A 24,963-nucleotide genomic window follows, 5' to 3' on the forward strand; every position below is an offset into this window, starting at 1 on the left:
TGATGGGTCCCCATCAGTCTCAGATCCCATCACCCGTCTCAGATCCCCAGTCCCAGCATCCGTTCCTTCAGACGTCACCAGATAAAACTCTGCCTCCTCGTTGCTCAGGATTCCCTCCTTGAGTCCCTTGCCTTGTCTTCAGCTCTCTCTCACTAATGAGCAGGAACACTAAAAATAATTGGATTTTGAGAGCAGGCTGAGGAAGCTGAGGAAGAGTCACACTGTAAAAGTAAAGCCCTGGGGGCTCACAGCTGCTCCCAAGGTTGGAGTGGGACAGAAGACTACGTACCTGGTGCTGCCCAACTGCAAGTCACGAAAAGATCCGCCAATGAGAATGGCATCATTTATCTGAATGATAGTGGCCAGCTTTCATTTAAGTTTTGTTTTTTTGCTTTTTTGTTTTTTTCTCTCTGTTGGCTTATCAAAATTACCCATAGTTAATGCCAGATTATTTTCAAATGTGATCTCAATGTTGTTAAATAATTCTAGGTTCTCCTTATCTTTTCTCCCAGAACCCATTTTCCTGTGGGTCAAGGGGATGAAGCTGAGGGGAAGCTCCTGTCCCTTTGATAGCTGCTAAGCAGCTAAGCAATCTCTGGGCTCTGCCTTCAGTGTCACCCTGTGAAAGGCTTGTTTGCTGCTGGCTGTGCCCCTCAGGAAATGCAAATGGCAAAGGGTTTAACTTCCAGCTCACTTCCCCTTTAGATGTGCCTTGGGGCAGACACTAGAAACTTTTTACACATAAAGCCAACCAGCCACCTTAGCCGCAGGTGGGCTCATCATGGGAAAACAGGCTGCTCCAAGAGATTAGGTGACTTGCCTGAGGCCACAGGCCCAGAAAGAACCAACTTTCACATGTAGGCCTATCTTATTTTTCCATAAGTCAGGCTGTCTGATCAGTCATCCAGCCCCTGGGCCTCTCTATGGCAGAGTCTCCTCTTGTACCTGCCTGTGAATTCTGGAGCTTTAAGACACACATTCTTGTTCAGGCTTCCTGCTTCGTTTCTTCATAGTGTCTGTTTTACTAGATTATATGGCTTCAAGATTCTAATCGGAAATTACCCATAGTTTTCATGGACATTCTATTTTTAGGAAAAAGATAATTCATCCTTTCATTCTCATATTAATAGATAGAAAAACTGAAACCCAGAGGAGAGAACATGGCTGTGCTACATAGAATCTAAATACATGTGGGGATTTCACCACCAGGAAGCTGTGGCAGACAGATTTTTTTTTTGTTATAAGATACTTAGCATAGATGACAGTCAATAGAAACTGGCCCTCTGTCCTTTTCTAACATGTGACTGAAAAGGGTCTTCATGCTAATTAAAAATACTTCAGTGCCCTGACACTGTATGCTTGGGTCTACTTCCACTTCCTCTTTTTTTTTTTTTTTTTTGAAGGGCTTCATGCCTTCTCTCACACCCATTTCTTCCCTGCTGCTCTCTGGTTCAGATTCTCTGAGAGCCTAGCCAACCTGGGAGGCCTCCATGTACTCTGCTGGAATCTCACCCAGCCCAGGCCTCATGCCAGAATTACTTTTGCTTCAGCCCAACAAAGTCTGTGGCAGTCCTTGTTCACAAACCACATTCAGGAAATGTAGACGCAAGGGGCCAAGGACCAAAGAGCTGCCACTTGTGCTGATGGCATTCCTAAACCACACTCAGCCCAGCTCTGCCTTCTAGGATCACTTGATCAGTTGGGACCTTTCCCTTCCCAAATATGTGTAGATTGTCAGACTGCCCAAATTGTGGTCAGGCAGGGAACCTGCATTTTGTCCACTTTGCCTTTACTTTATGAAGATACCCCACCCCCACCCCAAGGGCTCACTCAACCATTGCTTGCCCATCCTCCAAGTGTATGACCATTGTTCTGAGGCAGTCCTAGTGTTCTCCAGGTCCAGCATGGCTGCTTTTGCTTCTGTTCCAGGTCCTCTTGTCAGCTACTCAGCAGTTGTGACAGTCTGTATGTCACCTCTTTCTCCAGCTGCTTGCCTTTGAGTCTCTGAAAGCCACATAGCTCATCCATGGCATTTATTAGGTATGTGATCGATTCACTGAAGGAAAGAGGCCAGATTGCCTCGGCCCTTGTAGAAGCTAAGAAGGTGCATTGTCTCCGTTGTAGGTGAAAAATGGTCAAAGCCATTCTCCAGGGCATGGAAAGGTCCCCAGAGGCTGATCAGCCCGCTCTGCCCTGGGCCACAGAAGCATCTGCCCTGCCTGGGTCCCTCTCCGTCTCTTCCCAAGGCCCTTGCTTATTTCCTTGATTGTTTTATGTCACTGTCCATGTCCAGATTCTTTTCTGGAAAGCAGATTGTCATTCTCTAACTCCACAGTGCCCCACGTGCCACAGTCTGTGCTGTGTCTGCTTTCAAGAGTTTTGACTTGATTTAATTTGCATGTTCGAAATCTAGATGTATACTTCAGACTCATTATAGACATCTAGAAATAAGTATGATTTAATTCTTTTAAGAAGAAATCGAACATGTTCAGACATATATAGGATTTGGAGACACGGGTGACCTCTAGATCTCCTTGAAATCACATCAAGGGGCAACGTTTCAGAGTTAAAAGTAAGGCAGTACAATTGCACCTCTTTGTTGTCCCAACAAGCCGACTGTTTTCCTCTGTGGCTCAGTCCTCATTTTACAAGAGGAATCACCAGGGCTTAGAGAGGTAGAGGATCTAGGACGTGGGATTTAGACCATGGCTTGTCTCCTACCTCCACTGTGCACCCGTCAAATCTGTGTATGACATCGTAGTGTTTCATGTGCACAACTACAAGCTTCCAGACAGCTAAAGTATTTTCTGTTCGTTCCAGAATCTCAGCGTCTCTTACAGAGCTTGTGTGGTGAGGGCGGTTGTGTGGGTTGTGTGTCAGCTTGTGTGGTGACTGGGCTCATGAATGACTGAAGGAGGAGGTACTGCCTTTTGTGCCCTTGAAAAGGCTTTCTTTACTTGGCTGCGAGGGTTTTTTTCTCCATGGAAGGTATAGTTTCCCCAAAATAAACCTCAAGTGTATGTCACTACCTGAATGCCAGTGGATCAAAAGGCCTTTCTTTTTTCTTCCTACTCTTCCCACAAAATGAAAATGTTCCTTTGTTACCTAAAATATCTGCGCCAGAACGCACAGTGTTGTCTCCCAGCTCAAGTGCTTATTATTGTGGCTAATTTGGTCACATGTGTTTGAGGCAGAACAATGCCTCAGAAATTTTAAAAAGCAAAACAGCAATCTGAAGCATTTGTTGTAATGAGATGTAAATTGCCAACATTGGGAGTGGAGCCAGGAGTGGAGCCGACTAAAATTTACAATGAAGTGACCCTTCTCCCCCCCCCCCCAACATCTTAAATTAAAAGCACTAGAGGCTCTCCCTCCCTCTGCTCTCCAAGGAAACAACATAAGGCTTTTTGTTGGTGGTCGGTTTTGTTGGATTTTCTCCTTTTCTTTCCTGATTCTGTAATACTGAACATGTCCCTTAGTGACTGGCTCATTTCCCCATTCATCTGCCATGTTCTGAGCCTCTGTCCTGTGCCTTCCTTTGGTCCTGTCATTCAAGACTCATAGTGCCTTTTGTAAATAGGAAAGCTGGGTTCAGAGATGAAGTGACTTTCTTAAGATCTTTTATCTTGGAGTCACACCCAGTCTGCTCAAACCCTTTCCCTTGCTCAGGCTGTGGCCCTGATTGGTACTTTGTGGATGGACAGTGTGCCAGAGGGAAGAGGCTGCTGCAGAGGACTGCCACCAGTGTTGAATGACTCTGACTCAGGCTGCTAGGAAAGGCTTTTCCCTGAGAGCCAGTAGCCTCCATGTTTGGCAGAGCTCTGCTGGTCCCTGGAGAGATGAGTCTGGGCTTAGGAAAGGGGGTGCAAGTGGTTTACAAAGTCTCCTGTACAGGGTCTTGAGCTAAGTATGAGGGGCAAAAATCAGACCAATGGCGACCCCCAGACTCACTAAGTCATGTTTAGCAGAGTCAAAAATAAGCATACAAGTAGATGTGTAGGTTTAGACACTGGGTGCTAATTTACTGAGTCCCGACTCTGTGCCATACTCTTAGGTACTCACCCCCCCCATATATGTCTTTCTGTCTGTCTGTGTCTCTGTCTCTCTCTCTCTCTTGTTCCATTTATATACATATATACATATAAATGTTTAAATGTCTCCATATATACATAAGTATTTATATGTCTCCATGCATGTGTGTATGTCTGTCTGTGTCTGTGTATCTCTCTCTTTCTCTCTTTTTCTCGCTCTGTGAGTATGTGTTTGAGTGTATGTGTAGATATATATGTTTTACTCATTTAGTTTTCAATCTGCCATGTTGTCATTCCTTCCTTCATGTGAGACTAGGTTAAAGTAAGTAAATTAAGTCTTGAGATAAGAATTTGACTCTTGGTACCCAATGGTCTCTGACACAGAGAGACAGTCCAGTCCCTGCCTCTGCTCACTTCACAGTCTAGGTGAGGCACCAGATGAATCTATGGAGTAGGGATGATGCCAAGAAGGGTAGAGAGGAGGGTAGAACACTTCGACTGAAATCACCGTTCTCCCAGAGGATCAGGGTCTTACGGAAGAAGTGTCATCTGAGTTAGGCCTTGCACCACCATTGGAGTTTGGACAATTGGAAAGAAAGGACAATAGAAGCACAGCCACTGTGGCCAAAGAAATGGTGTCTGTGTGGAGGGTGGAGGATGCTACTTAACGAGAAATCAGTCTCATGAGCCTGGACTAACAAGACATGGAGCCAAAGAGAGGACGCTCAACTCCTGTTCTTCTAGTTTCTGCCAATATAGATAGAGTCATTTGTTTATAATCATAGCTCCCAGTCCCAACTTTCTATTCTAAGTAGCTGTTTCTGATGCTAATCTAGTCCTGATTTCTATTTCTTGGACTTTACAAAAGGTTTACAGACATTCCTTCCTACCCACACTTCTTCCCTCAACACCCTACTTAGCATCGGGGACTTTAGAATCTTTGCCCATACTTATCAGACACCTACCCCCTTCCAGCCGTCTCTGCCCTCTCATGTCATAGAAAATTTACTAAGAGCCTTCCATGTGCCAGGTACCCCAGGCTCTACAGGTGCAGTGTGAGTAAAACTGTGCTCTTGAAGAGCAATTCAGTGTAACCCTGAAAACAGGTAGGGGGTAGCTGTCTGCACACACAGCTCAAAAGGAATAACACAGAGACTACTACCTAGAAGCAAGGCATCAGAAAGAAGCTACCTGATGGGGAACCAGACAGACAGAAAGGCAGTCTTCAACATTCATTTAATGGCACAGAGGCCTAGGACAACATTATGTACAAGGGGGCAATCTGAATTCTAGACATAGAGAAGGCTAATTGTCCTGGGCCATGGTGGGGGTGGTAAGCAAGGAGGAACAAGGTCATGGTCATGTGGAAGTTATCTTTGGCAGCCATTGAGCCATTGTAGTTCTTGTTTGAGGCAAGGTCTTATGGAGTCCAGGCTGATCTGCAACTTGCTATCCAGATGAAGCTAGCTTTGAACACCTGATCCTCCCAAGCCTGTGTGCTGGGATCAGGGTCATAAAAGCCTTTGCCTAACAGTCTTTTCTCTTAGATGGAAAAGGAGGTTTCAAAAACTTTGTAAAGATGGTCTAAGAGCTGTGGATGCAATGGCCTTCTCATCCATTTCTCTTTTCTGCCCCTGAACATCAGAGCAGGATGAGAAAGCAAACACCTCAGCCTGTCTTTATGGGAGAGTAGAATAATTACGCTTTCCAGAACTGAGGAAAGATCAATTGTTTTACTTACTCATTTGTGGAAATTCACACCTGCAGAGGGGAAACGTTGGCATGCGCTTGCTTTGGGGACTTTGGATGCAGTCTTTGTTATGAGCCTTTCTTCTTTAGCAAACGTTTAGAGAGCACCTATCAGGTTTTATACAGAAGGAGAAAGATAAAGACCTTGGCCTGGACCTTGTCTAGGGCACACATAGAAGATGCTGTCAGGAAGATAAGGATGCTATCTGTCCTTCGCTCAACCAACTTCTTCATCTGCAGCTCATTCACTTATAGTCACAAAACTATAACACAGCAGAGCCAGGGATGGGGCTCAATCCATATCAAGATGCTGTATGTTCTTCTATCTGTGCCATTCTGACTACTATCCATTTTGTGGTCAGCTTTGTGCAAAGCTCATGCCTAAGTCTTTGGAGACTACAGAGAGTCTCTCTTGCAGTCATCAGCTGCTAGCTGCCAGCAATTCAGAGATGATACTCTTATTCTGGAAAGCCCTGTCATAAGGATTTCTACTAACAAGCTCACAGAGACATTCCCTCCATCAGGCAAAATAGAGGATATGGCAATTGAGCATAGAGTTGCAAGCATTTAGTAAATACAGAGCTTTGTTCCCAGTTGTCCATATAGCCAGGATAAGAAGTCACACCCCTATTTCATCACATACTTAAGCTAAGCACACAGCAACATACAGCGCTTTGATTTTAGTCAAGGCCAGAATGTGAAACTATAGACTTTTGAAGTTGCTTCTTGCAGACAAGTTAATCGAGTCATTTGGCCTTATTTACCCATTTTCTCTGTTCCTTTGTAATCAAGACACAATAGATGATTAAAAAGGAAAAAAATACTCTGTCATTTTCAAAGCTAGTAGAGAAAAAAGTCACCCTAGAAACAAAACAGCAACCGTTTCCCCAGCTTCCTTTCACTATTTAAATCTTACATAATTTGTGTTGATTGCATTAAAATAAAAAGTGAGTGATCGCTGTATCAGGCAATCAGTAGCTTGCTCTGTGTTGTATTTTAATGTCTTGGTTGAAATGTCCTTGCTCAGACCCTATGTTTCAAGAAGGGGGAACCCTTTTCATCCCTCCCCAAAGCTTTCCTCGTTTCCCTTGGTCCACGTGGCCCTCTCCCTCATAAGCTCCAGAGATGAGTTTGTTGGCAAGCCCACAGTTTGCATATTCTAGTTAACTGCCATCCTTTTCTAGCAGTCTGAACAGACCCTAGTTCCTGTGCAGGCAGTTGAGTCTCCTGCCATTCTGCATAAACACTGATACCCTAGAAGATGTCCCTTAATCATCCTTAATGACTAAAGCCTAGTTAACCCTCTCATTCCTCCTTGTGACATTCATGCCTCATAGTGCATTGGAGTCTGGGTTTAAGTGTAGCATAAAGAACAAAAATAAGCTAGTTTTTTTTTCTAGTGCCACTATATGCTGATAGATGCATAGTTAAGAATATTTGCCTTTTACTTTCCTTGGAGTTCTAGACAGATCTCTTTTCTTAACTGCCTAGGTCCCGCCATTGACTTGGAAAAAGTAAAGTCAGAATGTCTCGAGCCCGAGCCGGAGTTACGGAGCACTTTCAGTGAGGAAGCAAATACGTCGTCCTATTACCCCGCTCCTGCGCCTGTCATGGACAAGTATATCCTAGACAATGGCAAGGTAGTGTTTTCAGCTCAATATCCATTCCCCCAGGTGCTTGCTAGTCAAAGGAAAGGTGGAAAGCACAGTGGGGACCTTCTGAAACCCTGTGTGGCTAGCCAGGCAGTCTCCCAGCCTAGCCCCTTGGTGACTGTGGAATTTATTGCATAGTAGCATAGGTTTCCTGGGACTTCCCCTTGTTCCTCTCAAAAAAACAAAAATGTTGAGTCAAAATAACTGAAACTAACCTGGAATTTTAAAATAGTTTATTTATGAAAAAGATTTTTTTTTAAAAAAGTAATTCATTTGATTGTTTGATATTCTTCCTCACTTCCTATAAAATCAGGTACCTAGAATGCATAAGGTTAACTCAAAGTGAATTACATTTATAGATAGCATTACACATTATAGATAGCGACTCAGTGTATGTTCATTCAGCATTTGCAAACAAAGTAGATGTTCTTAGCTCTCAGCCCTGTCATGGGCATAGATGGGTAAATGAGCCATACTCCTTGTCCCCAACGCACTGGCCCACTCCAGGGATACACATCACTCCTCATATTTTCTCTCCTGACTCCTGAAAACAGATCATAAGCCCTGGTGGTAAGGAGAAGTCTTTCAGAGCCCTTTGTCCAGGAAGCATCCAGCTTTAGTGTTAGACTCTCTGCCACTACCAAACACATTTCAGACTTGCCTCTCCTTGGCACCCGAGTCATCTGTGTCAGCTTGTTTATCTTGCCTCGTGCTTTGGGTGGTCTCTGATATCATTCCCTAGTGAAAAGGAAAGGTTCTTTGACATGCTTTGTTTAGATACATTCCACAACTGTCTGCCCTGAACCTAAGAAAATATTGTCTAGATGAGGAAAAGAAACATGTTTATCTCCCGGACTCTCTTGGATGTGCTGCCAGACTCTGCATCTGAGTGCCGCCTTCTCTGCAGGGCCAGGACTTGATGAGGCAAGGTATAGGCCTTGTCTTCATTCACTCAGCAGGCTTTCCCAGTCAGCTTTGCAGAGGAGTGGGGGTTAGAAGCCTGAGCCTTACATAGCACAGCTCTACTTCCGTACTTCCTGTGTGACATCAGGCCAGTTCTTGGCCTTCCTGGGCCTCTGAGTCCTTATCCCTAAGAAGCAGACTGGATGGATGCTTTCCATAGGCCGTTTGGGAGTAGAAGTGTCTATCTAAGTTTGGTGAACCTCCCAGGTTGAAGTTAGAATGGCAGAACCGTTCTGGGTCTCTTGAATTCCTTTTAGTCAAGACCAGATTGTGGAGTGACTGAAGAATTTTTCTTAAGTAGCTTCCAAGAGAAATCTGTTTCTCTCTTGCTTTGAAAGCTGCCAGGCAGCTTCTGAGCTCTGCTACAAAAGTAGCATTCTTTTCCAAGAAAATAGGTCTCTGAAACCTTGTTTAATTTTAAACACACACATTAAGCCACGCCTCTTTTGCTTCCTCCTAGTCACTGCTCCAACCCTCACCAAGCTTTTCTTTGAGACTGATTTGTAGTCAGGCAAAGGACTGTGACCAGGAGGAAAGGAAGCAGACCCTGGAAATGCACCGTGGCTCCTCGGGGAAGCAGGTGTCACTTGCTAATCCTAGTTGTTGCCCTTATTGTTCCTGGCTCTACTGTCACCTGACCCTTCCTTCTCCTGTGTGAGCAGAAGACCCAATCTCTGCAAGGCCTGGGACAGCGGAATCTGATCCATTTGCTACTAGAAATGAGTTTTGTCCTATAAAATACTTCACAAAGTAGTTCTTGAAATCCATCCTACCAGATGTCATATTTTTATAACCTCCCTGATAAGGAAAGCTAACTGTTTGATCAAATGTTACCATGGTTTGTGTAAATGGGGCTTGTTGCCATATAGATCACTTTCTGATGAAGTCCATTGGTTATCTAAGATGGTTTTTATTAAGAAAAAAAAAATCTCATTACACAACTTCAAAGACCATCAAACAGTGTAACTTATTTCTATGCGCTAAGTAACAAGTCTTGAAAATGTACCTAGAGCATGAAACCATCTGCTCTATGTGACAGGTTAGAGGTACGTGGGAACTGAAAGCCAGATCCCCTAGTTCCTAGGCCAGGACTGAGTCTGTTTAGCTGTGCCCCTGGGAACGCCACATTACACTCTGTAGCCATGAGTGCTGAGCTCAAGAAGCCTTGTCTCAGTTGCTCAGCATGGACCTGCGATGGATCTTCCTGAGGCCGAAGGACTGTTTCTGTCTATTCTGTGGCACTGGCATTGAACTCGGTGGATGCCAGAAACTATTTTGTTCTTTTAAGGAAGAGCTGCTCATCAGAGGTGAAACCAAAGCCATGAAGATATATTAACTATGCCCATATGTTTAATATTGCTTTGAGTTTAGACTGGTCTTGATCACTCTGCAGGAGGTAGAAGGGGTAGAGCCTTGATCTCTCCCCCCTGGGATGTGCCAGGACAGGTCGGACTGAGTCAGGAAGTAAATGGCTGTAGGTAAGCTGGTACTTTACAAGGGCTGGAACAACCCTGTAGCAGTTAAGCAACATTTCCTGGACCATGGCCTATGTGTGGCAAGCTGTGTAGCTTAAGATGACGTGACTCTGCCATCCTAAAGACATCCCTTTCTTTCCTAAGGGTAGGGATGCTACTATGGGAAGGAGGTTTGAGGACGTAGCAGCCTCTAGCTTTAGTTCTCACATTCAGTTCATCTCATTTAGATCCTGATTACCCCTCTGTGGTTGAGAAAAGTGAAGCTCAGAGAAGTCTAGTGACTGGCCTATGTTAAAGCTGACAGAAGAGACACACCCAAGACTGACAGCTCAGAGCCCATCCTCCTCCTGTTCCACACTGGAAGGAGGCAGGTGTGCTCCAAGCCTTTATAGAAGAATGGAGTTAGTGTTTTAGTGATTGAATGGAGCCAGGCTGAGGAGGTCAGGTCTAATGTGATAAGAAATAGGAAGCCATTCAAAATTCCAAAAGGTTATCTTGGCATGAAAACAGAATTGGAGACTGCTGAGCTGCTGAGGTCATCTAGTCAAAGGGGGAAAGCGGATGTCAGTGATTACAGGGTGAGCTGGGCGGGACGGAGCAGCCACTCACAAGAAAGCCAGTCAGACGGGCTTTATCCAGTTTCCATCTGCCCGTGGAATACTGTACTGGGAACTAGCACAGGATGTGGCCTGCAGGTGCAGAAGACTCAAAGGGAAACCTATAATAACGGAGGATTGCTGTGTTAGGTGTGCACTTTTCAACCACATGAGCACCCCACCCCCATACCCTTTGACACTCAGGCTACATCAGGGCAGGCCAGGACAGCATAAACTAGGCTATACAGATTTGGGGCTTGAGTTCTGATTTTTAAATTGACTGATTGTATGTCTTGGGGAAAATAATTGAGTCCCCCAAATTTGTGCCCACATGTATAAAATGATAACAGCAGATTCTACCTGCTTATGAGCATTAAGGAAGTTGAGCTTGTTAAAGGAACTAAAAAATATGGCTCCTTTTTTCGTTCTAGAACACTGGCTCACATGGCTTCATCTTTCCCCCAGAGTAATAAATTAAACCAGGTGGTATAGTGCAGACTTATGGTCCTAGCAGTCAAAAGGCTGATGCAGGAGACGTGCTCCATATGTCTTTATTTCCTCTTTCAGAATCTAGTCTAGAGCAAAGTCCCTTGTCTCCCTCCTTTCTCAGCTTGTGTGGCTGGCTGTGTTATCAAGGGAGGGACACAGGTCCATCAGAGATTGTGCACTCAGCGTGCCTGTTCACCTGGTACAGACTGTCCACCCGCAGTTCAGAAGTGAACAGAGCAGAAGGCCACATTTGACCTTGGGCTCTGGTCACTAAGCCAGTTCAGGGCAGCACATCTCACCCCAGGGCTGCTTATCTTTCTGGGCAGAACAAACTGATTTACAGTACTGAGGTGTTCAGCGCAGAGAGGCCAGGTAGGTCTGGTTATCTGGCCTCCCGCAGTGGGCTGAATGATCTTTTGAGCAAAAGAAGGTGAAGCTAGATGTAGCACGTAGAACATTTTCTTAGCAATGAAAGTGAGTTGCCTGGTTCTTTTGTTTTCATCGTTAGAAAACCTCAATAATTGATGAAGCAGGTATTACTGGCTGGCCTAGCTGGCCTGGCTGGCCTGGCTGGCCTGGCTGCCCTTCTCTGGATCCATCTTTCTTCCCAAGCCAATCTTTGGCAGAAGGATCTTTAACCATTTCTTGAGCTTGAGTTCTTGAGTTCTTGCATTCTGCCATCAATTTGTGTGTGCGTATGTGCACGCCATCTTCAGACTGAAGCCTTCTCCAAGAAGCCTCCTGACCATGCCTTAGCAATGATCAACAGGTCTTTATGAAAGCAAGAGCCTTTGTCAGAGCCTTCTCACCCCTTTGAAAGGTCAGCTCATTAGCAGGCTCCTCCTCTCCATCCCACAGAAACCATTTCTGCCTTCTCCAAGGGCAGCAGAAACTCAACCTGAATATCAAGGTCAAAACTTTTTTTTTTTTTTAATGATGGACATTAAGTATTATTTTGCAAGTTGTCAAAGGCCAAAAAGCAGAGACAAACTTTAAAGATGTAGCTCATTGCTAAACATTCTGGAAGCAGAGAGGGTAGCGTGATTTATTGGCTCTCACCGTCACCCTTACCGTGTCTCTTCTAGGGAGCACGAGATTGTATTCTGGTGTGTATGCTACCAAAATCAACCAGATATTGTAGTTGTATTTAGTTTCTTAAAATCCTAGATGTTCTGAGCCAGAAGGATGAACTTTGAGATGGAATCCAAGTCTCCCACTTCGTAAAGGAAGCTGCAGTGTGAGCTTGGGAAGGGCTCACACACTTACACTCCTGCTGGCTGCAGAGCCAACAGCTGCTCTGCTCCTGCCAGCTGGCAGGGGTTTTATAAATTAGCTCTGAATTGGAATTATCTAGGGAGCTAAACCGTCATGATGTCTAGGCCACACCCAGACTAAATATGTCAGAATCTTGGGGAGGGGAGGCCTAGGTACCAGTGGTCATTACAGCTGGGAGAGTCCTCCATGCAACCTCCACCAGGTGAGCAAGAGGTATGCCTCAGAATCTGCAGGGAGGAGAGTAGCTGGTCTTCCTACAGTATAACACATATAAGCACGTGTGTCCCGAGTGTAAGTCAGGCTCAGAGCAGCCGTCTAATAACACGAGTACAGTTTAGAACCCCAGCTCTGCCACTCAAAAATGAGTGACTTCATCTAACAGAACTTAGTTTTCCCATCGGAAATGACAGTGTTAATTATCATAGCACCTTCTGTTTAAGACACTGAAGTGGAGGCTTTAGAGTAAGGCCTGGTACGTCACAGGGATTCTGCGAGTGAGTTGGCTGTTGCATGTGTGGCACAAACCCCTTACACTGAAGAAGCAGTGTTTTGAAGGACAGGAGTGGCCTCCAGCTGCCTTCCTGTTGGACTAAACAGGTGTGATGTTCTTACCTTTTCAGGTCCATCTGGGAAGCGGGATTTGGGTTGATGAGGAGAAATGGCACCAGCTACAAGTTACCCAAGGAGATTCTAAGTACACGAAGAACTTGGCAGTCATGATCTGGGGAACAGATGTTCTGAAAAACAGAAGTGTCACAGGAGTCGCCACAAAAAAAAAGAAGGATGCAATCCCAAAGCCACCCCTCTCTCCTCACAAGCTCAGCATCGTCAGAGGTAGCTTACCCAGTGGGAGCACGGTGCCGGACGGCCTGTCCTTCGCTCTGTCAGCAATGCGTTTTACAGGATTCAGTTTGGTGAATGCTTACTGAAGCCCCTGTATGCCAGCCCCTGAGTGTGACATAGGAACATAGAGGCAGACATCGTAAGCTGTCACTAGAGATCTCACACTAGCCAGGACAAATGAATGTGGATAGCGGCACAAATGTGACTGGAGGGTATAGCATTCAAAAGGGTTGTGCCGAGTCCCAGGGAGAAGGGCGCTGAATGGAGGAGCCTTTTGATGCTCATCAGATGCAGAGGCGGAGTGAGTAGGAGGAGAGGTACTTCAGGAGGCAGGAGTGCACCCAGGAAAGGAATGTGCCTAGAGAGTGGTAAAGGCTGAGGCTGAGGAAACTTCTTATTAGCCATGTCTAGAGCAGTCGATGAGATGAGCAGCCATTGATGATGCTTCCTTTCTGGTGTTGGAGAAGGCAAACAGAAAGTCAGGGAGTCATTTGTCACCCAGAGATATGGCTATATCCCATACTCCTTCCCCAGCTTCCCTCTCCTCCTCTCTCCTTCCTTCTTTCCTCGCCTCTCTGCTCCCATGTTCCTTCCTTTATTCCCTTTTTCCTTCCTCCTTCTTTCCTTCATATTCTCTTCTTTCTCAAGCCACCCCCCCCATCCCCCCACTAGACTCCCCTGGAGGTCGAGAACACAAGGGACAAGACACTGCCTGCACATTTACAAGGAACTCAGTCTCATGATGAAAATAAATATAAGAACACTAGAACTATATAGTCAGTACAAAGTAAGGAATGCAGTAGATGGAGCAGAATGAAAGTAGCCGCTGCTAATCATTCTGAGCACTCGCATCCCATTACATTAAAATGATGCCCGTCTTAAACACTTAAGTATAGCAACTTACTCTCCCAGCAGCAGCCATACTGCTGGATGCTGTTATCCTTTTCACAGATAGGAAACTGGGCCATGGGAGTAGTAGGTCCTTTTTCCTAGACTATAACAGGAAACTAAGAGTGGCTTTGTAGTCTTTCCCTAATCACTGTTCTCTAAATGACCAGGTCTGCCATATTTTGATGAAGAAAGTAAGACTCAGTGATCAGTCAGGTGAATGTCTAGTTTGAGCAGGTCCTAGAGTTCAGCACATTCTGGGACCAAATACATCTGTGACACAGTCGGGCAGCTTTGGGTTCTCTGAGTCTCATATAAGATATGAAGAGAGAGACAAAGGGCTGTGTCAGCTCTGTTGAGGAGGAGGCCTGTTGGAACATATGGCGTTCCAGCTGCGTTACACAGGAAAAGGCAGTGAAGGTCAGAGGCGTGGTAGGTCAGGCAGAGTCCACTCCAGGGCAGAGACCAGCACACTCAGGTAAAGCAGCTCAACAGAGAAATGGCTGACTGCACAGCTGAGAAGGAGGTCAGCAGTGGGTAACAGCCAGTCTTATAGGGAAGTGAAAGCCATAGTATGCAGCTTGAGTTTGCAGGGGCCCCAGAGGCCATTGGTTAGAGGGGCAACCCCTAAGGGAGATCATGGAGCGCTAACACTGTCCCAGACTAAGGTTGGAACACGGGCGGTAGAGACTGACTCATTAGGTTGAATGCTCTTGAGGTCAAGGTGGCAAGATGCTAGCGATTATGCAGCTAAGCTAAGGTCACAACTCTGAGGTTTCAAGAGTCTGGATTCAAACCCACACATATCTCACTCTGGTCTGCAGCCTTTTCCTATGTAACACAGGTATCTCCCCTCCTGACTAGCTCATGATTAATTTGTGAAGCTTTGTGGAGCTTCAGAATAACTTCATGAGGAAGGCAGCCACTTATTTTTAGATAATAAGAGGTAACCTTTAGCCGGCTGCTGTCTGAAATGGTGCAGCTTTATTCAAGGGGCCACCCTGGAAAGGTCTTTCTTGGGAAGGCATCCCTGCTTTGCCCAGAAGGTGTGAACCACCAGTTCTGTCACACTTGTCAGAATGTAACTCGGCAGCAGGTCCCAGGTTCCCTCAGATAACCGTCGTGTTTCAGTATGAACTTAACCTGCTGAGTGTGTGCCTCTGTTCTGAGTCTGTGGCCGACTCCCCCATTCACTGCCTAGTGCAGTCTCCAGTCACTGTAGCTGTTTACTGATCCCTTCCCAGCTTTTGTTTTCTTGGCTGAAAGCCTATGTGCTTTATGTTTGTCTTTGTGTTTTGAGAAAGGTTCTTCTTCTGTAGCCCAGGCTGGTCACAAGCTCCTAGTCATCCTCCTGCCTCCACTGCTTTGTGTCACACTGCCCCTGTCAAAGGCTCCGCATAGCATGTCTTACTTATTCTGTGCTTATCTTTCTCCCTCATCTCCATGAGAAGCTCAGCTTTATGAGCGTCTTGTTCCCGGCTTATGGAGAATAAGCACTTAAGAGTATTGGCCTTTCCCAGGCAGCCTTCTGCCCTTCTGTGTTCCCTGTCTTAATGAATAGCACAACCAGACAGGTACATCTCCCTCCCATTTCCGTACTCCTGCCTCTCCAGCCTTCCTGTTTCTAAATACCTCTTAAACCCTTTCTGTCTTTCCAGATCTACTCTACTCTCATAATTCAGGCCTAGCCGTGTGCTCTTTCCTGAAGCCTCCAGACCATTCTCCGGATTATGTAACCAGAATGACCTCTCAGAAATTAAATAGGTCCCCTTACCACCACTCACCTGCTCACCCTATCCAATTCAGAGTCCCCATGTTTAGAGGGTGAACCTCTTAGTATGTTATACAGGCACATTCAGTCTGGCTGCTGGCTATATCTCTAGCTGTAGTTTTTAGTTATTAGCAGAATGAACTGAGCGAGCCTCATTTGCTCTCCCCTCAGGGGATTTGCAAGCATTATTCCTTATGCCTGGAATAGCCACAGCCTCTCTACCTATTCTGTTGGACCAGCTACTGCTGCTTACAGCAGATCTACTTAAGATCTTATCCTTCAAGAAATTCTCTTTGACCTCTTAGTGTGGCTGGGTGCTTCTACCGTGAGTCCCAGAGCACCCAAAACCTAGCTCAGCTCTTCTTTCCTGGAGGATTCCTGGACCCTGAGCTATGGCAGAATGAGGCAAGCCAGGCTGAGGCTTCAGGCTTCAGGTGTCAGCAGAAGCCTTTTGTACTAAAATACGAGATTGATGTTTTACTTTTTCACTGCAGCCAGGCAGGCTTAAAGTGCCTGTGCCATACCAGCCCACAGTCACCATTTTTAGCCTAATGATTAGAATGATTCTAGCTTGTATTTGGCTGGGTCCACACGGCAAGCTGTTTGGCAGGACCGGGATTGTTTGTATTTATTTTGTGTGATGTGAGCATCCTCTGTCACATTGGGCATATTAAAGTGGCAGAAGTCTTCAGACTCACAGCACTGAGTGGGTGTTCTCTTTGATGTTAAAATTGTCCCCTACCAGATAGCAGAACCATTGGAAAGCCCTGATGCTGCCTTGCAAGGATGAAAGCTAGAGGACAGAGCTGGCCTTGCTCTGATGACAAGCTCCAAAGTGACAGTTAAATCTTATTAAGGGCGAATGACCTTTTGCAGAGTATCCAGGCTTTCTAAATGAGCCACGGCATTGGCGTTCTGGTTAATTTTTATAACTTTTTTTAATGGGACACATTAGCGCTGTTATAAACCTTGTTAATTAAGCAATAATCTCAAATGCTCCCTCGCAGAGGGACACATTCCCAGCAACTGCAGGTGATTAATAAGTTAGAGTCTAACAAAAGCCTTTTAATCAACCTGAGGGGCCATTCAGAGCTGCTATCCCAGGAAATGAAGCTGATTGGAATTCTGTGGGGGCCTTCCTGAACACATTCCTCAGTGTGTGCCCTTCTCTTTGTTCTTCTTCTTGGGGGGGGGGGGGTATCACACCTCCCTCTTGTCATTTGCTTCTCTCTCCTCTGTTATTGTGTTGAAGACCACTGGAGAGACAGAACTTCCTCGGTTATCTGATTTGAGACACCACTGAATATAGACAAGTATCCTAGGTCTTTCCAAGAGGCTCCTGGGATTAGAGCCATATTTGAGCCTGAACGTTTCTTGACAGACTTCTCCCTGATTTAGATTAGGTCCAAGCAAGGTTGCTCGACTGTTAGCATGGTCCTGACGTAGGGAAGTGGGGGATGATTGGACTTTATCAGATCACCATCTATACTTCCATAGGAAACTCCACAGGCATGGGAACAGAGCACTGGTAGACCTCGGCCTCTTCACTCATCTGGATAGTTATTAGCACAAGAGAATGAGCAGGATTTAGGAAGATGAAAATTGGAGCCAGGATCTTCTGGGAAGAGAGAACAAGGAGACTTGCCTTGTGGGTGCTTTGTAAGGGAAGGGATTACAGGTAGAAAGAGCAGAAGACCCTGATGTCCATCTTATCAGTCAAGTGAAGTTACTCACTCAGGGTGTTCAGGAGGCAATGAAGGCCAGGGAAGGCACATTCTCTCCGTGGAGAGGAAGAAGCAGCCCAGAGAATGTACACTTGGGGCTCACACTCCCGCAGCATGGATGGCAAGAGGAGGTGGGCCCTACCCATACTTGGAGAGGCAGGAAGTGGGGAAGCAGCGATGGATTCTGACCTGAACTGCCCCTCCACTCTCGTCCCCAGCCTGCTCCTATGTGATTGGAAGGCTCAGCACAAGTTAGCCTTAGCGGCCATCCTGTATCATCTCTCTGGGTTGGCAAGGCTCTGGTCATCCATCATGATTCCTTATAGTTGGACGGTCACTTGTTTCTCTACGTGAGGAAACTCAAGACCAAAGAAGCTGTAGTTTCTCCCATGGTTATACACACTACCCATACCATGACCCGGTGTGTGTGTGTGTGTGTGTGTGTGTGTGTGTGTGTGTGTGTGTGTGTGTGTGTGTGTGTGTACATATGTGCACATAGAGGCTAGAGGTCAGTCTTGTTTCTCTGGTGCCATTTACCCTATTAAAAAGCCAAAGACAGGAAAAGAAAGTGTTTAGGGACATATACCCACATGATAACATTAAGAGATTTTATTTTTTATATAAGCAAAAGGAAAATTAGGAGAGTGGTTACCATTGATGAAGACAGGTAATACGGAGAACTCAGCATCCAGGGGTGTTAGAAAAATGGTAAGCTGGGTTATGGGCTTATCATCTTCAATAATTTTAAAGAGGGTGCTGGCCTGAACTCAATATTTAGACCAGGCTGCCCTCTGACTCACAGAGATGCAACTGTCTTTGCCTCCTGAGTGCTAGGATTAATGATATGTACCACCACGCCTGAATTTTATCATTATTTTTAAGTATATATCTATAGTGCTTAGCTATACTTTATAGTAGGACTTTAGTTAAATAACCATGTAAAATAATATGAAGTGTTATTTGGAAGTGTGTCAGAAGGCATATCCTCTCTCTTCTTAAAAGACTTGTTCTCAAATTCATCATTAATCCTTAACCTTCCTGTCTTTTCCTTCTGTCTAGAGTGTTTATATGACAGAATAGCACAAGAAACGGTGGATGAAACGGAAATTGCACAGAGACTCTCCAAAGTCAACAAGTACATCTGTGAGAAAATCATGGATATCAACAAATCTTGTAAAAATGAAGAACGAAGGGAAGCAAAATACAATTTGCAATAAACTTTAAATTTTTTTCATAAGGCCTTTGCATTTTTTTTGTGTGTGGTGTATGCATTTCAGGTGATGGTGCCATCCAAATAGACTACACCAGACATGGCTGTGTCTGGGCAGGGGGCCTTCAGGGCACTGAGGTCAGTGTCTTATTCTGAATTTGGACTTCCTACTTCGAAGAAGGCAGATGGATTCACTGAGACTCAGCATGAGGCTCAGTACGAGCCTCATGCCATTGCCAGTGTTGTTATGGAACGGGAAAAGCACTTTTCGCAGGGCTGTAAAGCATCAGAGTAGCCTGTCGGGACCACAATACGAACTGTTATTTTTACCATCGGAGGATATCTCTCTCTGCTCCTCTATTTTGTTCTATAATAAAATTCCATTAATTCTTGATGTAGACAGTTGTTCTCATTTTTTTTTTTACATAATATTAAATGTGTGATAGAGATAACTAGTGTTGCGTATGGCCTGCAAAGCCTTCTCTAGGAAAAACTTCCGGTGAAGGAGAAAGATCCCTTAAGGGCCAAGGTTCCTGTAACAGCTCTGAGGAGCAGTCTCAAATCATATTACATTCTTTGACTTGCATGGACAAGCCTTGGACCACTCAACTTTTCCAAGATGATCTGTGATTAGTATCTGGAAGGTGCTAATAATCTGCTTCCCTGACTTATTTGAGCTTATCTTTGTAAAGAAATGGGTACTGGGAGCCTAATAATGTTGCAAGCTGTGGTACAGGGTTGCATCCAGAAAATGGGCTATGTCGGTGGCTATCAGTTTGTTCATTCTCTCTTTTGTTTCAAATAGTCTTTCAGGTTACATAATCATTAATCTGCTTCTTTATTTGGTTGCTGGAACCTTGCAGTCTCCGGCACATGTTTTTGGCAAACCACCTTCCATCTTCTTGTGGACTTGCACTTTTCTTTATGCAATGCCAATAAAGTAAGTGTGGCATTTTGGAAAGGGCAAGGGCTTTGGACAAATGCTTCTAGGTTCTAAGCCTGGCTCTCTGCTTGCTTTGGCATTAACATAACCTCCTGTGCCTCTTCTTTCTGTTCCGTAAAAATAGAATACCTGCCTCGAAGAGTTGCTATAAGGATTAGAGATAAAATACATAAAAAGCTCAATAAATGTCAGCAATTATTGTTAACTACCTTTTGGAGGGGGGTACTTGTAGACGCTGGTGGAAAACTGATCTATAGTTCTTGAAACTTTTTTAATTTGATGAACTATGAACAAAAGCTCAAGGTTGAATAGGTACAGTGGGGTGCCACTCTGAGACCCTGTATTTCAGTAAATCCAATAATCATTTGTAATAATGAATTTAATAATCCATTGTGAACGAGTGTGTGCTCACTGTAGTATATATAGACAAGAATTTTCTACTGTAGTGTTCTCCCCTCTCTCTGTAAAGTGACTGTGTGATTTAATGCGAAGGCATAACTTTTGAAAGTCCTTATCAGTAGATTGAGGAGATCAGGCAGTGTGGAGGAATGATAGAAACTGGTTGCACAGCAGGACTCGTCAAATGGATCAGCTCATTTCCTGAGGTAAGGAAAGTTTGTGATTGGCATTTAGCCAGTTCTTGTTAAGATATGTTCACTTTCCAGCTAGGCATGGTGGCCCACACCAGTCATCCCAGTACTTTGAGATGAGGTAGTCCTGGACCACCTGCCTAGAGGTGGCTCCACCTACAGTAGGCTGAACCCTCCTGCACGAAATCATCAATCGCAAAAATACCCCACAGGCTTGCCTACAGGACAGTCTGATGGAGGCATTTTCTCAATGAACAATCCCTCTCCTCAGATGACTCTAGCTTGTATCAATATGACAAGAAAGAAGAAGGAGGAGGAGGAGGGGGGAGGAAAAGGGGGAGGAGGAAGAGGAAGAAGAAGAAGAAGAAGAAGAAGAAGAAGAAGAAGAAGAAGAAGAAGAAGAAGAAGAAGAAGAAGAAGGAAGAGGAAGAAGAAGAGGAGGAGGAGGAGAAGGAGAAGGAGAAGGAGAAGGAGAAGGAGAAGGAGAAGAAGAAGAAGAAGAAGAAGAAGAAGAAGAAGAAGAAGAAGAAGAAGAAGAAGAAGAAGAAGAAAGAAGAAGAAGCAGCAGCAGCAGCAGCAGAAGCAGCAGCAGCAGCAGCAGCTAGCCAACACAGTGAGTTTGAGGTCAGCTTGGGCTTCAGAAGACCCTGTTTTTAAAAAAAAAAAAACAAAAGATATGTTTACTTTTATACCATTAGGCAGCTGATGGTATAAAAGTGATACAAAATGTCCAAGAAGTGAAAGTGTGTCACTAGCATGAGGACACCCATGGGCTCTGTGCATTTCTCAGAGAGTAATCCACTACACCACTGCCTCCCTGGTGCTTGTTAATTGAGTGGGGAGACTGCAAAGAGCACTTTGTATAATTTATGCATATGTTGGGGACAAAAGGACTGTGACAGACTGGGACCTGGGTTCAAGTCCTTGTTTTGGTACTGCGTGTGTGTTACTGGACTCTAATAATGATCCCTAATTCAGAACTGTGTGGAGAGGAATCAGGATACTACCTGAAAAGGAGTTTTGTAAATCACTCTTCCCTATCTACTGTTTGCTGTAGACTGTTTGAAATGCTTCATCTCCAGCTGATAGTGCTGTTCAGAAAGGATCTGGAAACTTTATAAGACAATGCCTAAATAGTAGAGGTTGGTCATTGGAGGCAAGCCATTGAAGCTTATACCCAACCCCCAGTTCCTATTGGGTGTTGAACTTCCTGATCCACCATGTGATAGCCTCTACCACATGCTCCCACCATAATCTAAACCCCTCCCTCTTGCCTTTCCCACTATAGTAAACAGAACCCATCTGCAGTCATGAACCCAACATCAGTCCTTCATCTCTTGTCATACGTGTTGTCAACTTAACATAAACCTAGACGTACTTGGGAAGAAGGACCCTCAACTGAGGAATTGCATCCCACAGATTAGCCTGTTGGCATGTCTGTGGGTCATTGTTTTGATTACAGACTGTTGTAGGAGAGCTCAGGCTACCCCAGACAGTATAATCCTTAGGTAACTGGTCGTGGACTGTGTAAGAAGTATAGCTGGACCTGAGTCTGGAAGTGAGCCACTAAGCAACATTCCTCATGGTCTCTGCTTCAGTTTCTTTATCCAGACTTCTGCCTTGAGTTCCTGCCTTGGCATCCCTTAATTATGGACTACCTGTAAGTCAAATTAGTCCTTGCCTACACAAACTACCTTTAGTAAGAATGTTTTAACACAGCAACAGAAACCTGACTAGGACATCCCCTAACTGACAAGTATTTTGGCCAGAGTGACGTGGTGTCTCTCTCACTCTCTCTCTCTCTCTCTCTCTCTCTCTCTCTCTCTCTCTCTCTCTCTCTCTCTCACACACACACACACACACACACACACACACACACACACACACACACACATACAGGAGGGTGTTAATCATCTTTAGCATATAAGGCAGAAGGAAATTAGAAGTAGATACAACATGGAAGCATGTTTTTTAGAGCAAAGCTGAGGGAAGCAGGGTTTTTGTGTACTTAATTACACTGACTGGGATGGTGTTGAGTCCCTGGAGTGGCTCTGGTACCTTGAACACTCATGAATGGATGAGTAATGTCTTGCCTAAGGAGCTAGAGCTGGCAGCAGACACAGACACAGCTCCTAGGAAAAGATGGGAGGGGGAGAGGAGAGTGAGCCAGAAGCTCAAGGGCCATCTGGCCTGAAGTCTGCATCATAACATCAAAAAGGAGAGATCTTGCTTTAAACCCAAATAAGCGATAACCCAAAGGAGAGAACCAACTCCCAAAAGGTTTCTCAATAAATATGGAAATAGATAAGTAAATATATTGTCTTTCCTGGAAGATAAGTGGACTGTTACAGTGGCTCTGAATCTAGCCATATAATCTCAGAGTATGTGTAGAAGTAGTTCACCCTCGGTTATGCTTGGTACTCATTCTTATTTATTCAAGTCACTAGGAGATATTGGAGATAATTACATCATAATACTTTATTTCATTTAAACACCTATGTAAAGCTTGAAGGTTTTCTGTGTAGCAGAGAATCTTAAGAATATGCCAAGGTACTTAAAACACAATTCCTTAGGTTGAAGAGCCTGATTCAAAGGACAACGTAAGAATTTGTATCATAACACAAGCAACACTTTCAAAAAGTACCAGTTTACTAGAATTCATTAGGTACATACACAAAAGAAGGAGTAAGAGTGTTTTCTGAGTAAACAGAATCCTCTATTGGCCCCTTTCAATCACCTGAAGATATTTGCTATTGAACTAAGCTGCTTCTCCAATAACTGAGGATCTTCCCTAGAACCTTGGTTAGAGCTATTGTTCACATTCCCAGAATTCTGTTTGGTTGGAGATTATTCTGAAGGTGGCTTTCTGTCTAGGTACTAATGGTCTCTCCCATGCTTTCTTTTTTCTTTCTTTCCTTCTTTCTTTTCTTTTTCTTTATTTTCTTCCTTTTTTTCAGGAGTGGGGGTGTTCTAGACAGGATTTCTTTGAGTAGCCATGGCTGGAACTCCCTCCATAGACCAGGCTGGCCTCGAACTCAGATATCCACCTAGGATGACAAGGTTGGAACTCAAGGCAGAAGTGCTGGCATGAAAGGGTGTGCCACCACCTGCCCTGCATCTCTCCTTAGCTTCTACAGTTGGGTTCCTTTGATTCTTATGGTGGGATAGTGTATCTTATTGGTCAGTAGTGGCCACATTGAGTTGACAGAACCTGAGTCAATTTCCAAAAGTCATGGCCCCAGATTCCTTCAAGTGAAACAGGAAGATGGAACTTGGTGTATTTCTGGCCAAAGGAACGTGTGAGGAAGACTATTTCCCTCCTGCCCTAGTTTGTTTACTTGGTTGCATTTCTACATTGTGATTTTTTTTTTAATTATAAAGAAATAAAAATAACTATAGATTTTTTTTCTAAGTAGGGAAAACGTTTCAAACAGCACTGCTGGAAATATGATGTGAACTTTGTTCAAGGATGTAGTTTACACACAGTATCAGGTTTGCAGTTATTTCTGCACATTTAACATGGCCGTTTCCATATTGTTCCCTGCCATTCAAAACCATCAAGTTTAACACCCACAAAGTGGGTAGACAGGAAGCTACAGCTGGGTAAACCATGTGGTCAGTTACTCAGATCCTTACAGTGGGGTTAACCTGAAGAAAGTCCAGGCTACAAAGGGCTTCACTGCATGTTCCCATCTAGCTCAGCAGTACAGGGGACTTGAGTCAGGTAGCAGATGCATCCAAGTTCACATCTCAGCTCTACAGCTTACTACCATGCTGAGAGCCAGGCACTTCCTCTTAACATTGGCTTTGTGACTGTAATGTGGAGTAAACAGCATCTAGTTCCTGGGCTCTTCGGAAGCCTGTGGAGCTAACTGAAGTCCTGCGCCATGAGTGGCTAAATGGCCATCAAAGCTAATGTTGTGATTCATAATCTTCTTTCCTGCCCTCTGACTACTCCAATTCATTCCCTTATCTGAGAATTCCCCTCTCCTGTCTCTAACCTGCTGCCCCTGTATTATGTATGTATGTATGTATGTATGTATGTATGTATGTATGTATGTATAAAATGTTTTTGGCTCCTTGGATATCTAGTGCAAATTCTGCATTTGTTGGGACCTGGGATTCAGGCTGACTCACTTCACACTTCTAGCTCCACCCACCAAGCTCAGTCCCTGCCCCCTGTCTCCTGGCCCATTTATAGCTCCTTGGCATTTTAGATCATTTATAAATAAGACTTGATGGAAATGTTTGTGTTGACATTCCTTTTAAGCTTTCATCTGTTTCCTTAGTGTGGTTTCTCCTTAGCCAAAAGGAATGTCAGTTGCATTGGTCTTTATGCTTGTAATGGGTGTAACCACTTTAAAATTTTTCCTCTCAACCTAGTTGGCAAAAAAAATGTGTTTTATTATATTTTCATGTTTATTATTGAGACTGAAATCACTTCAAAAGTTTATTTCTTCTTTATAGGAAAGAACAACGTTTTAAAAACCATGACCATGTTTAGTAGACTCTATTTCCTTGTCTTCTCATCTGTTTACTGTGATCATAAAAGGTGTGCTTTGGTATCCACAAACATATACAACAAAAGACTTCTCTCATCTTTTATTGTGGGGGGATTGACCAGTGTCTGCCAGGAAGCTTTACAAGGTCATGGAACCTATAGGTCAAAGATGATCTTATAGATGCCCCCTAGATGTCCTCTGCATCATAACACTCCTTAACATGGTTCCACACCCAGACTTTCATCAGCCATCTTTCAACCCA

The 24,963-nt window shown here is 44.5% G+C and overlaps 2 protein-coding genes across 13 annotated transcripts in view; both read left to right on the forward strand.

Moving 5' to 3' along the window:
• The window catches only part of Bend5 (BEN domain containing 5), a 46,505-nt gene extending 27,441 nt beyond the window's left edge, over nt 1-19,064 (forward strand). For 4 of the 6 annotated variants that reach the window (NR_033793.1, XM_017320366.2, XM_011240594.3 and 1 more), the window contains 3 exons: nt 7,272-7,420; nt 12,851-13,064; nt 18,516-19,064. Coding sequence is in view for 4 of the 6 variants with exons in the window: in XM_017320366.2 (XP_017175855.1) it covers nt 7,272-7,420; nt 12,851-13,064; nt 18,516-18,673 (521 nt within the window). In the remaining 2 variants the exon portion in view is untranslated. The remainder of the gene's footprint in view (nt 1-7,271; nt 7,421-12,850; nt 13,065-18,515) is intronic. The other 2 variants (XR_376343.3, XM_006503323.3) reach the window with 2 other exon arrangements.
• Agbl4 (ATP/GTP binding protein-like 4) overlaps nt 1-24,963 on the forward strand; it is a 1,266,676-nt gene that overhangs the window by 1,043,586 nt on the left and 198,127 nt on the right. The gene's annotated exons all lie outside the window — the stretch shown is intronic.

This window comes from Mus musculus, chromosome 4 (genome assembly GCF_000001635.26).
Source record: "Mus musculus strain C57BL/6J chromosome 4, GRCm38.p6 C57BL/6J".
Taxonomy (NCBI): Eukaryota; Metazoa; Chordata; class Mammalia; order Rodentia; family Muridae; genus Mus; species Mus musculus.